This window comes from Lontra canadensis, unplaced genomic scaffold (assembly GCF_010015895.1).
Source record: "Lontra canadensis isolate GAN:19392208 unplaced genomic scaffold, GSC_riverotter_1.0 scaffold10, whole genome shotgun sequence".
Taxonomy (NCBI): domain Eukaryota; kingdom Metazoa; phylum Chordata; class Mammalia; order Carnivora; family Mustelidae; genus Lontra; species Lontra canadensis.
Window position 1 is genome coordinate 2,846,581 of NW_022631004.1, and position 17,230 is coordinate 2,863,810.

General features: G+C 37.6%; 1 protein-coding gene across 3 annotated transcripts in view; it reads left to right on the forward strand.

Annotated features, from left to right (window-relative positions):
- The window catches only part of PALLD (palladin, cytoskeletal associated protein), a 409,629-nt gene that overhangs the window by 385,341 nt on the left and 7,058 nt on the right, over nucleotides 1–17,230 (forward strand). For all 3 annotated transcript variants that reach the window (XM_032855458.1, XM_032855455.1, XM_032855457.1), the window contains 4 exons: nucleotides 481–702; nucleotides 4,518–4,667; nucleotides 13,195–13,289; nucleotides 15,176–15,308. In XM_032855458.1, coding sequence (XP_032711349.1) covers nucleotides 481–702; nucleotides 4,518–4,667; nucleotides 13,195–13,289; nucleotides 15,176–15,308 — 600 coding nt within the window. The remainder of the gene's footprint in view (nucleotides 1–480; nucleotides 703–4,517; nucleotides 4,668–13,194; nucleotides 13,290–15,175; nucleotides 15,309–17,230) is intronic.

Consider the following 17,230-nt stretch of genomic DNA (forward strand, 5'->3'; position numbering starts at 1 on the left):
TGACTGAGAATTGTTAGGAGTGAAGAAAAAAAAATGCCATTTTTCCATTATCTGCTTGATAAAATGCTCTGTAACCCTGCAGCCACTAGCCACATGCACTGCCACCCTGCACAGCTTTCACGTACAGAAAGAAATCAGTGTTCCACCATGTTTTTATTTCTATGAACAGTTTAGGAACACAGAGCTGTTGCCTTTTTCTTTCTCCACAACCCCACAAGAAAAAAGAGAAAAATTCATCTTCATAGTTTTTGTGGGGAGGAGGATGATAAGACCTGAAGACAATTTGAAATATCATATATACTTACTTCCAGATGTTTTTGTTTTATATGGAATTGAGTTGGACTCAGACTCGTTTTTAAGTCTCTGGTAAAAATATCACTGTCTTATGCGTGCCTCATTGGAGAGGAGAATAAGACTCCTGAGACACGTGGGGCCACAAGGGACTGAGGTTGCTAACGTGAACTTTTCTGCCTGATACAGGAATACAAAGTCTCCAGCTGTGAACAGAGACTCATCAGTGAGATCGAGTACAGGCTAGAAAGGTCTCCTGTGGATGAATCAGGTGATGACATTCAATATGGGGACGTATCTGTGGAAAATGCAGTGGCACCATTCTTTGAGATGAAGCTGAAACATTACAAGATCTTTGAGGGAATGCCTGTAACTTTCACATGCAGGGTGACTGGGAATCCAAAGCCAAAGGTAAGCTGAAAACATGGCTTTTTAAGAGTCCTGTTTTCTGTGGAAGTTTAGCTTCCAAAATACAGAGTGGATAACAAAAGGAAGAGATACAGACTACCTTTCTCAGTACCCATGATGTAAAATGTTTGAAGTACTGTTAAGTTCAGGGCCTTCCTCGGGAGGCATTAGAAACCAAAAAGAGTTGAAGGGTAGTTTGGGTTTGAAGACTAGAATAGGAGAATAACAATTAAATAATCGACAAGGAGCTTTTCATACACCTACATCATTTACTCATGTGATGTTATCAATGTCACTCCCAATTTGCAGGTGACTGAACTGAGCTCAGTGAGGTTTAATTAACTTGTCCAAGGTCAGGGAGCTGGTGAGCTGCCAGGCTTGAACACGAACCCCATGCTGTGTACCATACAGAGAAGCAGTCCTTACCATGGATTATAAAAACTTCAGATCTTTAAGCTACAAAACCAAAGCTTCCTATATTTACAAAGGGCTAGAGACCGGAATACTGTTGAGAAATGATATTCAAAGGAACTTCTGAAAACTCAGGAGGACTACACTGACCTAGATGGGAGCCCTCTTCCTACAGACATATGGAAACGGCTGGATAAAGAGTTGCCCAGTCTTTAAAGGGAGGCGAGAATAACTGCTCACTAGTCCAGAAAGCAATAAACAGAATTATACTTTTCCCTATAACTTGGGAGAAAAGAAGAAAAAAGGTGCCAGTGAGAAAGAGAAACTCCACATTCACACTTTCACATGATAGGAAGCCAAAAGCTGCAAAATTAATGTGAAATTTAGTCCAGGATGATTAAAATCCTTGTTTCTGGCAGAAGCAAGCAAAAACTGCCCCAGAGAACACTCACAAATCTGGGCATATCAAACTTTTGTAGGGTAAGAGGAAGAAGAAATTCACAGTGAAAACTTATAAACTATATAAAAAACAATGAAAAAAGAATCAATAGCAAAAGAAACAAAGGGGCACCTGGGTGGCTCAGTCGTTAAGCGTCTGCCTTCAGATCAGGTCATGATCCCAGAGTCCTGGAATCAAGTCCGGCATGGGGCTCCCTGTTCAGCAGGGTGTCTGCTTCTCTCTCTGCCCTTCATCCCGTTCGTGCTCTCTCTCTCTTTCTCTCTCTCTCTCAAATAAAAAGTTTTTAAAAAATAAAAAATAAATGAAAGAAATAGAAACTTTAATGAAGAAAAAACCAGGACAGTACCAAAGACCAGGCAAATTCGTAAAATAAGCATATAGAAATGAAAAATACACTCACTGAAATTAAGAAGCTTAACAGTGGTGTCAGAGAGAAAGAGTAAAGAAAATAGTCTCAAATTTTAAATGCATATCTACCTTCTAAGATGAGACTTTTATAATAAAATGTTATTAGAAAAAAACTTTATTCCTGGCATAATTTGGATAATTGCTGTGTATTCACAAACATATCAAATTCATGTACTAAAAATAAGTGTGCAGCTTATGAATGAAACTCAACCAGAAACTGTACATTAAGCTTCCAAAATCTTCACAAAGATCCCTTGTTATTTTTAAGTCTTACTCAAGGCTTAAGGTCATTAATTAAGTTCTAAGATCACTAATTCTTGTTTTAAAGAACCCTATGTTCACCTGAAAGATGAGCTGTTGTGTTTAACATAACTTTGCTTTTCTAGTAGGAATTTAAATGTTTCACAGCTTTATGAGGCTTAATTTTTTAAGGATTTTTATTGTTAGATTGTCTTCTTTCACTTCTTCCTTCTTCTCCTTCCTCCCTCTTGTCCTCACTGTGGTTCTTTTTCTTCCCTCCCTGGTTTATTGAAGAACCATTTCTTCTGCACATGGTATATAAATTACATTAGGCCTATCCCATACCTATAGAGGTATGGGATAGTCATCGTGTTTTTTAAAAAAAATACATCCCTTTTTTTTTTGGTTTATGTTTAAAAAAAAAAATGTATTCTGCTTCTGACATGCTTGTTCCATATGGGGACATGAGAAGATTGAAAGGAATTTCTAATTCACCCTCTTTTCTTCTCTTGTACCCTCCTCTTCCCTCTCCATTAGCAGGCTTGATAAAATTATTGGGACTATTAGTTAATTCTCATTGGAAAGTTGTATTCCAAGTATAATGGAGGTGAGAAGTATGATTAAAGGGAAGAAACAAGTCTGAAGAACTGGCATGGTGGCAAGAATGCAAAAGGAAGAAACTGTATACTAATCACAGCTTCTTTGTTCCATCAGAAAACATAAAACCACCAAGAAGAGAATGATAATTATGAAGTATCATGCTTACTCTAATTTTTAGAACTGAGGATTATGAGTCTAGTTGATGATCCATTCTTAGGTTCTGGAGATTAATAATACAGTCTGTAAATTTAGAGCTAATTGAAAAATAGGAGTTGGAAAATTTTCAGCCGTCAGATCCCAATTATTCATGCGCTTATTTCTAGCCATTCCCTTCTTAGAAATTCAAGTTTCAAAGAGGTTTTCAGATTCAGAGGCTTTCATATAGAGTGGAATTTGAATGCCGGTTGTGGTCTCAATTTGCATATGGATTTACATTAAGGAAGAAGTTCATTTTATTTTTTTAAAGATTTTATTTGTTTATTTGACAGAGGGGCTGAGAGGGAACACAGCAGGGGGAGTGGGAGAGAGCCTCCAGGCTGAGCAGGGAGCCTGATTGGGGGGCTCGATCCCAGGACTCTGAGATCATAATCTGAGTGGAAGGCAGACGCTTGCCCACTGAGGCACCCAAAGGAGTTCATTTTAAAAACTGAAGGTTCCTAAAGTAGGTTTCTTCTCTTAGGAATACATTAGGAATGCTTTAGGTTGCCAGGAAAAACCGCTGACAACAAAGAACTTGTTGCGGCTTTAGAAAAGGGGATTTGTTTAGTTCCCAAACCGAAAAGTCTGGAGGGGGGTTGATGCAGGCATTAGTTCAGCATCTCAGTCATGTGAGGGCCCCTGGCACTGTGATTCATCATTATGGCCCCATGTCTCAGCTGTCAAAAATAATCACTAAATCATGAGGGATCCGTGGACCAGTGGTTTTATTTAAAGATGAGGGAAGGTAGGAGGACCTATGAAAGAGGTTATTTGACCATTTTAAAATGTGTTACTTAGTCCAGATTTATTTTTACTTTATTCCTCACATTTACTTTTCTATCAAACCAAGTTAAAATATTATTGAAAATTATTGTAAGTTTAAATATTGCTGTGTTTTCTTTAACATAGCGGGGAGAGAGGACAAACTTTCAGCCTCTGAGCATGTGCTCCTTGGTCCAGAATTAAAGAAGTAGAGCTCCAGCCACCACCAACCCCTAACTGTTGCTCCTTCCTCACTGCCATTTTGTCTAACACAATTCAGGGGAATGGTTGGGCTGGGGTCTGTTATCCCCTAAAGCAACCTTCTTACCTTTGCTTTACAAGTAACGCATTTTACTTCAATACATTTCATTCAGTACATGTGAAAATAGAACCGAAAAGAAAAATGCCTATAGAGCCACTCCAGAACTAACTACTGTCCATGTTCAATATAGATCCCTTCATATAAATAATATTTAAAAAATATGGACTAATATATGAATACCTACTTATATGCATATTTTTAAATAAATATATAATTTTTTAAAAACTTAAAATAGAATTAAACCTGTATGTTGCCTACTTTTTTCACTCAAAAATCAATTTCCTATTCAGATGTTCTGTTTAACATTTTAACATGAAAATGCTGATCAGCTCTGCAGGCCACACAGTATTTACCAGTCCCCCAGATAGAGTGGTACTACACACATCCTTAATTTTTCATCACTGTTTCCTTTCACAGATCTATTGGTTTAAAGATGGAAAGCAGATCTCTCCAAAGAATGATCACTACACCATTCAAAGAGATCTTGATGGGACCTGCTCTCTCCACACCACAGCCTCCACCCTAGATGACGATGGGAATTACACAATAATGGCTGCAAACCCTCAGGTAAAGATTGGGGGTATAGTCAGGCTTCGGTTCTATGCATAGCCACTACAGGCATATATTTGGAGAAAGGAACTGTTTAATTCAAAGGTAGAATCACATTTCTTTGACTTGAAACTATCTCCCCAAATTCTATATCCATTTTGGTTTTGGAGGATAGAAAGTTCTTTCATTAGTATTTATTCCATCTGGTGTTTTTCACATGACTACTTGCAGTACAGATGTGTTTTCTTCCTAATCTTACTCAGGGCCTAAAAGGTACACTTCTTTCACTGGTGGTGGGGTTGCAGTGGTGGACATAACAAAGTCCTGAGATAGAAAATAAGCCAGAAAACACATATATAAAAAATATCATTTCAGATAGGATTAAGTTCTATAGGGAAAAAAAGGAGGAGGAGAAAAGGACAGTGAGTGGCATACATAAATATGCCATAGTAAAAAAATCCTTAAAAAGTAAAATATTTAAGAAATATATATATATACAGTTACTTAATTCAATGGAATTTAAGTATATAAGTATAGACAAATTATAATTTTGATAGCATCTATGTATGGCATTCAGGATTAAGTTTCCATCCAAATGTTTTCTCTTTATTTACCCTTTGATTTAGTGCCAAAAAACCAGCTGACTACTTAGAATTTAATAGGCAGCTACTCAGGTATCAGGTTTCCAAGTCAAGCCTACAAGTTCTTTTTCGAGTGTCAGGTATGTTTTAGGCACTGTGCTGGGTAGGGATGCAAAGATGATTAAGAAGGGATTTTGTACCTTCAGAGCTTAGTGTATGACAGGGTAATTTTACAAAGTCAGCAGAAGTCATGTAAATAGCACACTAAAAAAAAAAAAGCTAAAATTAACAACTTTATTATATAATGAAGATTGTCCAGTCATGCTTTTAAAATCTCTGACCTATTTATATCATTCCATATTTCATTATTTCTTTTGAAGGAAACATGAAGTGTTAGAAAATGATAACAGATAATTTCAGCAAAGCTTACATTAAAAGGCTGTGCAATGTTTATCCTAATATTACATTGTCACATAAACATCTATTTCTGCAATAATACTGAGATCAGAATGAAATTCTAATTATCCACAAATCAGGTTGTCATAGAGCACACCAATCTCTTCACTGTCAACAGTTTCCATATTAAATGTAAACTTCCTTGAGGTTCTAATTTTTCAATCACTGAATATATGACCGTCACCTTGAAAAGTAGTCAAAAGCATAACTTTTACTAAAAGTTACATTGTAATACTTACTTGTGTTCATGGTTGGAGGATTTGAGGGAAAAGAAGTGGAACTTGCTTTTTTCTTTCTTATTGTATTATCAGTATATACCCTTGACTATTACTAACAAATTCCAATTTTCAGTTTTCTGCCTACTAAAATAAAGTGGAGAACTCAACAAAATTCAAAATTTTTTTTCAAATTTTTTCTTCATGCTAGGTCCTTTATTCCCCTTTCCCCTAGAAAGTCTGTAATATATTATAAGAGATCAAATTAACTGTGTTCCTTAAGCACTTGCCAATCCTGGTCCTGATGTTAATTTTGAGGCATTTTTCCTTGTGAATGTTTTAAACTGTTATGGAGTCAGTGGTTTTCTAGAACAAAGAACATAAATGTAAGATTACAATTTTAAGTCTGCTTCTAGTCTTCTTCAAATTATACTAATGTAGTTTTACATGTGGAAAAGTTCTAAACAGGGAGGGACTCCACTGGCCATGAGCTGAGTTGGCGACTGCATGCCAGCCCCTGAGCGTTGAAACTATTGACAGGTTATGTATGATGAAGTCATTAGATGAAGAAGAGCTGCTGAAGTTCTTGTTTTGGAAAACAGAAGATAGGGAAGGGAAAGAAAGAAAAAGAATGAAATGACACAACAAAGGCCAGAAATGCAGAACAGTACTGGTGCTAATGAAAAGCCTAAGTGTACACGTGTAGTTCAGGGGTTAAGAAAATGAACTTTGGCATCAGACAGATCTGAGTTGAATTTCTGCCTCTGCCACTCACCACCCATGTGACCTTTAGCAAGTCACCTAACCTCTCTGTGCCTCTTTCCCCTTCTATGAAATGAGAATAATCATATGGAATCAAATAATGCACTCAGTTTACCTGACATGTAATATGCTTACCGTAAAAGCTCATTATTGTCATTTAATTCAGAGACTCTAATAACCCTATCTTAAAGCAGCAGCCCTAATAGTGGGCAGAAGCCTGTGGAATCAGGATGTAAAGGATGGTTCTATTTCTAGATATTCCAGTCCTACTGTTAGAGTAAGCAAGTCAATTCGGGATGAGCTTCTACCCAACATGTTGCTGGTGTGTGGTCTTCTGACCTCCTGGTTTTTCCTTCTTATCACCCCCATGGGAAAGGAGTTAGTTAGGCAGCAGACGTGGCTGTACCACAACTGCCCCAGCTGTGGGCTTGGGTGGAGGGTGAGCTGGAGAGAGGCCACACCCAAAGCACAGCTGACAGGAGCCACACAGGAAGCTGGGAAGTTGCTTTGCTCCCAGCACACCCAGGGCCAAGGAAGGCCCAAAAGAGAGCTGTCAATGCCCTCATTCCAGTCCCTGGAGTTCTGCTGCTTTACCAAATCCCAGGATATGTCCCAAAGTTAACCCTCTCTCATTCTTGGCCTCTACCCTTGGAAGAGAAGACAAAGAAATGAAAAGTGGACCAGTTTATATCAGGTAGCCAGGCCCTTCTCACAGAATATCCTATGTGATTTCAGCAAACAGTAATATGACTGCTTTGGGTCTGTCAGAGGTCACAGAAACCAAAGCAATGCCAAAACCTAGAATCCCAACTGTCTCTCAAGGTTAGCTGATCCAGCCAGTATTCTAATTAAAGAGAGTAAAACTACATGTCTCCTTTTCTACCTAAATGAGCAAAGGCAGGCACTGGAGGGGAAACTTGTGAAGAGAATCTGAGGAAATCCTAAAAGTGGGCATGCAGACCTCAGATGGAAATTGCTGCGAGAGAATTTTTATATTTATGGTACTTGGTATTAATTAGTATTCCAAGTTTCAGCATGTTGCCTGGTTGATTTTAGTTTCACGAACAGAACTCCTGCTCTCTCCTGGCATCTTCAGTAGCAGGTATATATCCAGATGGAGGTTTTGTGGGCTGTCACCTAAAAACTGGAACAGACTGCACTACCCATTAGAAAGATAAGAGGTATTTAAACCATGACAAACAGACCATTTTTTTTTAACCTAATACTTGATGTAAGTTATCATTTGTGGCTTCCCGGAATACCATAATAGAAATGTTTAACAGTTTTAAACTCTATGTTACTAGATATTAAAGTATTTTGCCATTCTTGTAATTTGTGAATTAAAACATGATTTGAGGGGCACCTGGATGGCTTAGGTCATGATCTCAGGGTCCTGGGATGGAGCTCTGCATCTGGCTTCCTGCTCAGCGGGGAATCTGCTTGTCCCTCTGTCCCTCCCTCCCCACTCATGCTCACTCATGCCCACGTGGCTCTCTCTTTCTCATGCTCATAAATAAAATCTTTTTTTAAAAAAATATGATTTAAGGACGCATGATATAAAAGTCAAAGCTGAATTTTTTAGGATACATTAATCCCAAAAGCATAACACACAGTAAAAAAAAAAAAACTTGAGTTCCTGGTCCTTGATGCCCTTTGGTTACCTTAAACTTTTTTCACATTTTAAATGTATTTGGTTTGAAAGGGAGACAACTCCATCTATTTTTTCTGGTACACTGTAGTGTACATGATGTGAAATGACCAAGGGAGAGAGGAAAAGGCTGGAGTGGAAAAATGAGTTCAGTAATGAAACACAGACGGCAGAGCTTTTCTGAGCAGTGGAAAGTAATTACAGAGAGCAGCCAAGAGAAAGGGTGAGAACCAAGGAAAGAGAGAATACCAAAGTTCAGCAGAATATTTTATAGAATATTTTTCCACCTGGGTTCATCTTTTGGGAATAAGAAACACATTAGATACTGCTGACTGCATCCAAATTCGACTTGGGATGGAACACACAGCTCTAAACATGCATTGGCCACCGTGTGTCACACTCAGTGTGTGCTGTGAGGGCAGTTCCTGAGGGACCAAAGCAGTCACATAGCTGAGTGAAATAATGAGTGATTATGCAGTGCTCCACCACACATAATGCCAAAATGAGGATCACAAATGTAGTTTTAGACTCTGATCCTATCTTGAAGACACAACTAAATCTAAACATGAATGTTTTACTTTGTTTTGTTGTGTTGCTAAGTTACTCTGTGCTGCACTTGGAGTTTGGAAGGGCTGTTTTGCAACTTGATGTTTCTTCAAGTTGCATTATGTATACAAGTGGCAAACTTTTATAAAGACCTGTGTGCCACAGTTAAATTTCATAAGCTAGGAAATATAAATGTTATTTCCATATTATATAAATAATTGGCCTTGCATGAAGCATAAATAATCTTTACAAGCTGGATGTTTAAAACATAATTCTTCACTTTAAGAATTCAAACTTATTACTTGTTCTATGGCTTTAAACTCTGGATTTGTTTGGAATAGAAAAGTAACACACAGCTGAATTAAATTTAAGAAGTGGGTTTGCTTGTGTTTTGTTGTAGCATTAGGAGGTTTCCTGGCTCATTTCAAACTTCAAACATTCACTTCCATTCTTCCTTCACGTGTTAATAATAAAGTAGATCGAAATGAGAAAGTTAAAAGCAAAGGCAACAGCACTAATGTGCATCAGAGCCTAGTCACAACAATTACTAGGATTAATTGGCACATCAGCATGATTAAAATTTTGTATGACCGTCAAAAGATGTCCAGACTTAAAAAGCTGAACTTTAAGTTGTGTGTATCTTTTCAAAAGTGTTTCACTGAATTCTGGGGTTCCCCCTCCCCCGAATAAAAAGTCAAAATTATACAACTTGTTAGTTTATTAGAAAGCTTTCTAAATGCTCCTGGTCATTTACTGGTTAGTAATGTATATTTAGCCAATATCACCGTATTATCGAACTAATAGTTCTGCCTCCCGAAGATCATGCCTTTCCCTTTTATGCTCAGAAGTGAAATGTGTAGGAGTTAAAAAGGTAACAAACAGTGACATATTCCTTTTTCTTAAATTTGGGTAAAGAGATTCTGTGGCAATATTTGTGTATGTGGTTCTAGGCAGCAGCAATAAAAATGAAAACATTGTAGAAATGTGTAATCTTTGAAGAGCAGTACGCCAACCCCTTTGACCGTATTTTTTTGGAGAGGGAAGAGGAGTCAGATTTATCTAAACTAAGCAGAGTCTAATGGTTAGAGTTGAGTAGGACCTTTTCTCTTGCGCGTCAACTGCAGCCACTACATAATGAACACAGTGAGTATACCAGTGTGCCTGACACCTTTCAAGCAATAGCATACATTTTTCCTTTGGAGTAAATTATATCCTAATACCAAAAGAAAGAAAGAAAGAAAGAAAAAGAAGACCCCACTGCATATGAAAAAAACATTGTTTTTAAAACAATTGTAACGGATGCTTCATGTCCATCTGGTTGTTTCTATAATTATGTCGATATTCAGAGCTATAAGAACATTTTGAATGTTTACTATGTGCAAAACACAAGACTAAGTATTTTACACCTGTTGACTCATTTAATCTTCATAAGAACCCATGCAAGATTGATTAACTATATGATCCTATTTTATAGATAAGGAAACTCACTTACGAGGTTAAATTACCTACCTAATGTCACTCATTGAAAGGGACAGACCTGGGCGCCTGGGTGGCTCAGTGGGTTAAAGCCTCTGCCTTCAGCTCAGGTCATGATCCCAGAGTCCTAGGATCGAGCCCCACATCGGGATCTCTGCTCAGCAGGGAGCCTGCTTCCCAATCTCTCTCTCTGCCTGCCTCTCTGTCTACTTGTGATCTCTGTCTGTCAAATAAACAAATAAAATCTTAAATTAAAAAAAAAAAAAAGGGACGGACCTGGTTTACAAACCTAGACTGACTCCAGAGCTAAGGAGGGTCATCAAAGGTAATTAGGACTCATCCCAGCGTTAAGACCACTGAGGGGCAGGTGAGACCGTCATTAAAAGAGGCATTTGAAGGAATCAAAAAAGGAGGTAAGAGCATACTCAGGCAAGGTTAACCACTTGGGTGAAATTTACTGGAGTAAATCTGACACCAACCAAGGTGTCAGGACCCCTAAAAATTATCTTGATGCATGTCTGTGCACACATGTCCATTAAAACCATACCCATAATGAGTAGCGATTATTTATATCATCAAGATCTATTTGATATTTGGAAGATAAAGACCATCTTAGGTTGTATCATTGAAACTTTACAACATCTGTGTGAGACAGATACAGTGCCCTGGTTTTTACAGAAGAAGAAATAAAGGCTTCAACAAATTTGGTTATTTGCCCCCAAAGTCTTAGGAAAGTCAAAACTGAAGTCCAGATTAGAGAAAAATTTTTTATCTGCTTCCCCAAATTCAAGGTTAAAGGCTGAATTTAACTTACATCTTCTTCTAACCACAGAAATGATTAGTTGATGTTAACTTCCCTCGTGGATCTTCTGGGTTTTAAACCACAAGGCAAAATCTTCCAAATTATATAAATCTATTTTAATCTACCTAGATTATTTAATCTATCTAGATTAAAATGATTTGCTTAAGTAGCAAAGCAAATAGTAAAGAAGCCATATCCCATATCACTAGAATTTTGAAGCTATTTGTGTGAAACAAAACATAAGATTCCCCTGTCTTTAGCCCTCAAAAGAATCATGGATCTTACATGTTCACTTGTTAAAGCAGCTGCTATGATGCATCAGTTGGGTAATTTAACAGGGGTCTCCCAAGCAAGTCATGTCTAGATTTTTTGTAGCATGCATTTAGACAGGCTAGATGAAATTAATTTCCAGATTTCAGGCTAGCTTAGGGGGACTTCCAAGTGTTTGCCAAGAGCTTAGCATGAGAGAATATACATCATGTGGCCTGAACTTTAGATAGAACAAATCTAAATTAGAAATATTCCCCCTCATAACGGTATAATTTGTGTGTCCTTGGAAATTTCAAGAAAGGCAGTGTTTAAATATGACCTCAGTAGCAAATACTGTGAATGCTAGAGGAGGTTACATATCTAATGGGATAAGACTACTTCAGTTTTGTTTCTTTACGACCTCCTCTTTCTATTCGACAGTTCCCAATTCTCCTGTCTGTTACAGCACTATGTTTCTTTGCCTTTTTGGAGTGGTTAAGGCCCCTTTTCAGAGTCGTTAAGGCCCCAAAGAAGTCCAGGCTGGGGGGAGACTGTACAGCCCTCCCGACTGGATTCCTGCCCTCCACCAAATGCTGTTATGGGGTTTCTCTGTGTCCCCTCCACTACCGTGCTCCCTTACCCCAGTTCACACTCAGGTGGAACTCAGCAGTTCCTCAAAATATATAGAACAGTTGTGCTTCTGTTACTTGTCTATACTGGAAACTTGGCAAAATGAAAGTTATTGGTAAATTTAGACTATAAGTGCACCTGAGGGTGGCTCATCTACTGTGAGCTAGAAATCCCTAAGTCTAATCATTAATAACCTGCTTCTCAGTTTTCCTCTCTTGCTGTTCCCTCTGGCCATCAACAGAATTTAGACATACAACTGCTCACATCCTCCTGGGATATAAGAGGAGAAAATCATCTATTTTGCTGCTTTGCTAGTAATAGGGGAAAAAAATAAAAGAAGGGGCTAAAACAAAATGCCAGAGTAACAATGGTGATTTATTCATATCATCTGAGTCCACTATTACTTTTGTCTATCCTAGGACAGCATTTATATCAGTTTTCAATTTAAGAGATAAAACCTGAGAGATAAAATATAGCTTTTCATTAGATAGGCCCACATCATATGACCCACATATTTTAGATACCTCATTACTTCTGGTTTTTAAATCATGACTATGCTCATTTCATTGGAACATGGTAACCTGTAGTCATTTACTCTCCTTGTCGTCCCCATGCGTATGTCTCATGTAATGTTCATTTCATCATGCTTGCATCTCTTTTAATATATGGTTTTTAGAAGGAATACTATTAACCTTTAATATACTAACATTTAATATATGTTAGTATATTTAATATATATGTATTACAAAAAATGTCAGAAAACTAAAATCATCTCGTTTGATTTCAGAATTAGCTACAACCAATAGGTATTTGACCATGATAATGGGATTATTGCAATTATGTTTTATAATTCAACTTCATGTGTTAGGGAGACCGCAGCAGATTATAACTAATTCAGTAAGGACTGTCATTTTAAAAACCATTATAGATAGAATAGGAAAGTTTTTTTAATGGTTCAAAGAAAGACCTAGTCACCCAGTTCTTTAAATAAATATGGAGTTTACTGATGAGTTTAATTCAGGGAAAGTACATTTCTGAGAGGGATTGGTGTCATTACTAATATGGCATATCGGTTTGTTAAGAACTGATGTCTTATAGAGAACAGGACAGTAAACATGGTGTGCAGTGGTTAGCTGTTTTGCATGGCAAGTCATGTCTTTTCCTGCTCTCTCTCTGCCAGGGCCGCATCAGTTGTACGGGACGCCTAATGGTACAGGCCGTCAACCAAAGAGGTCGCAGTCCCCGCTCTCCCTCAGGCCATCCTCATGTCAGAAGGTATGTGACACGTTCCTTCCTGTAGGTGTTACTGCTATTTTTAGTTACTACTACAGATTCAACACTATTAGAATCATGGTATGACCACAAAACAGTGAACATAGAAGACAGAAGAATGCAAATATGGTCTTAAGGTGTACACTGCCTGGGTCCTTGATTATTCTGTTCCGTTCTGATTGAGAAAAGAGAAAGGAACAAACGGTTGGTAAGGTCACTGGGCCCAGGTAGATATACTATCACTAATTTGTTACATAGGACCCAGTTTGTATATGAAGAAATCAAAGCTCAACACCTTTAAATGGCAGGCACGTGAACATGAAAATACTAGTAAATGGTACACAAACATTCAAAACGAAACTTCTCCAGCCGGCAGCTGTCTAGCCATGACAAATTACTGCCACTAGATTTCTTAAAATCCACTAATTTGCTAATGTTCACTTTTCAGTCACTTAGTTCAAAACAGTTTAGATGACAATTTTGTAGCTAAGAAGTTCCCTATTTTAAATGCTCAGTAAGTACTTGCTAACAATAGTGTGTGCTTTCCATTCTGAATCGCCCTGAGCTTATGCAAGGATGCTGACGGAGTAATACTAGGCAGGGACGAGAAAAGGGTATCGCTCCCTAGTAACATATTTGCACTTAAGAAACTATGGTAAGTCACTCGGTCTGTCATCTTGGGCTCCTGTTTAGATATTTTACAGAGCCTGTTTCAGTAGCCCTGACTGTAAACTGCAGGCCACAGATGCTAACTTAGGCTCACAGAAGGTCAGCCAGAAACACTGAGGAAGCACCAAGCCAGTGCTCTGTCTACACCTCACGTGACTGGACGCACAGCCCTTTGCTCAGCACTTTGGAAGACAGTTCTGATACCTAAACACATGGGGGCTTAATACTCTAACTTGTTTGTTCACAAGAACCAAGGATTGTGTGTATGGCTATAAACATAACGTGTTTAGTAGCAGATCCATTCTCTTGCATTATTTTCTTCTGCTTTTCTTGTGTCTTTAGTACTTTTAAGCTTTTCCATGTGTCAGTGTCTCCTAGAAAAGCATTCTGCTCAGAAATTAGATCTGTACTTGAACAGTAACCTATATAATTGGTATATAGTTGGTAATTATCAGCCTGTTATACTGATCTTTCATTTGTTCTACTCTGACTTTTTCTAGTTAAATGTTTTTACACTTCTCTTCTAGTGATTAGTGACAGAATTTATGTTCGTTATCTTGTTCCTTCCTTACATCTTCCCTGCAATTACTTTAAAATGGTGTTGCTCTGAAAGGTGTATCTAGCAACATATTCAAAAGCAAGAGAGATGCACAAAATCTGGGAGATTTGCACAATTTTAAAGATAAAAAATATAATTTGTTTTCTTGGTTTATATGAAAGGAATTTTGATTAGAAAGATTAAATTTTTACAAAATAGTAAATTTTAATTTCCTAAAAATTTCAAATCACAGTGGAAAATTATACTTTTTGTTGGAAAAGATTTGGTAATAAATGAGCAACAGCTGCTGCTATTTCTCATACAGCTTTCAAAAATACTTATTTAAGAAAAAAATAGGTAAATATAGAGTATTTCATTTTTTCCCATCTCTTATGATTTATATTAGCTTTAAGGATTAGGATAGAATGATTTAAGTTCTCTAAATAGCAGACTATTAATTTCATAATTAAACTGTCAAATAAAACAAGATTTTGCTGGCTTTTCTGACTTTATGTGTGAACTTTAGGAGTAGGAATCAGATAAAGAAATTGTATTATTACTCTATGTAATATTAAAAATATCAAGAACCTGATAATAATAACTTCTATCTCCCTCTCTCCCCTTGCCCCATTGTGCCTTCCTTTCCTTCCATCTTTCTGTTTATTATCTGTCTTGTCCTAAGGCCTCGTTCTAGATCAAGGGATAGTGGAGATGAAAATGAACCAATTCAAGAACGATTCTTCAGACCTCACTTCTTGCAGGCTCCTGGAGATCTAACAGTTCAAGAAGGAAAGCTCTGCAGAATGGATTGTAAGGTAAGAGTGTGTTAATGCCTGCAAATCTCTTGTCTCTCTTTCCCCCCTTACTGTAATTTCTCCTGAGTTCCTTTTAAGGAAATTATGTAAGGTGTACATCTTTAAAATGTTTCCAGGGGCACCTGGGTGGCTCAGTGGGTTAAAGCCTCTGCCTTCGGCTTGGGTCATGATCCCAGGGTCCTGGGATCAAGGCCCGAGTCGGGCTCTCTGCTCAGCGGGGAGCCTGCCTCTCTGCCTACCTGTGATCTCTGTCAGATAAATAAATAAAATCTTTAAAAAAATAAAAAAATAAAAAATAAAATGTTTCTAGCCTACAAGGAAAAAAAAAAAAAAAGGAGTGACATATACTGGATGTTTATATACTGTTTTGTCATTCTTTTCCTTTACATTGAAATTTTTATTAAATGTATTCCTTATTTAGAACTGCACATACCATACCGTACACAGTCACTGAGAGGTTTTTTTCCCCTTTAAGTTTACCATTTTGATGAAGTGATAAAAGTGTCAAATCTGTCATGTCCTAATAATTAATTCATTTATTTTCGTAATTTTTTCAAATAAATTTTGTAGCCATATATCTACTCTCTTATTCCTCCCATTTCAAAGAGCAGTTAGAGAGACATCCTCTCTTTCCCATTTCAGAGCAGGGCTGCTTAACCCAGAGCCTTTGGGTAGGCAGGTTTCACTAGGTGTTGAGTTCTGCAACTGCATACAAAATTACGTGTATGATATAGCTTTCATCAGTTTCTCAAAGGAGCTCAAGACCGTAAATGTTAAATAACCACTGCTGTGGGGGCACCTGGGTGGCTCAGTGGGTTAAACCCTCTTCCTTCGGCTCAGGTCATGATCCCAGGGTTCTGGGATCGAGCCCCACATCGGGCTCTCTGCTCAGCGGGGGACTGCTTCCCTCCTCTCTCTCTGCCTGCCTCTCTGTCTACTTGTGATCTCTGTCAAATAAATAAATTAAAAAAAAAAAATAACCACTGCTGTGAATTTTTTTTGTTTTGGTTTTTTTGCCCCATTATCTAGTGATCCTAAATTTTAGTTCTTAAATATGGATAAGGTTTTTAAAATTTGGGCTCCCTCTGCTGGTTTTCTCTGGGATTGCAGAACACAAATATATGATGCTTGGAGGATTAAATCTGGGCTTACAGAAATTTATATTTTAAAAACAGTACTCTTGGGGCACCTGGGTGGCTCAATTGGTTAAGTGTCTGCCTTTGGCTTGGGTCATGATCCCAGGGTACTGGAATAGAGCCCGGGGTCATTCTGCTTACTCAGCGGCGAGCCTACTTCTCTCTCCTCCTCTGCCTGCCATTCCCCTTGCTTGTGCGCTAATAAATAAAATCTTAAAAAAAAAAAAAAAGTACTCTTAACAAAAGTATTTTATTTTCCAACATAATTCTTTTTATAGTATAAGCACAAAAATTGAGTTTCAGCATATGTGTATTTATTTTTGGTCTATAATTAAGAATCCATACAAACCACCTATAAAATAACATTGAGTCAACAGGGGAAATTTTATTTTAATTATTAGATGATACCAAGGGATATTATGCTGTGTACAAAAAGCATCTTAAAAATTACATTTTTTTAGGGGCACCTGGGTTGCTCAGTGGGTTAAAGCCTGTATTTTCGGCTCAGGTGATGATCCCAGGGTCCTGGATTGAGCCCCACATCGGGCTCTCTGCTTTACAGGGAGCCTGCTTCCTCCTCTCTCTCTCTCTCTTTCTGCCTACTTGTGATCTCTGTCAAATAAATAAATCTTTTTTAAAAAATTACATTTTTTAGAAAAAAATTGTCAGTATAAGCTTTAAGAAGAAAAAAAAATCATGAAAATAAGACTTTCACTAAAGCAACAGATAGATTTCCCCCCAAAAAAGCACTCCCCTGCCTTTTAACCTGTTAGGTACATTCCTAGA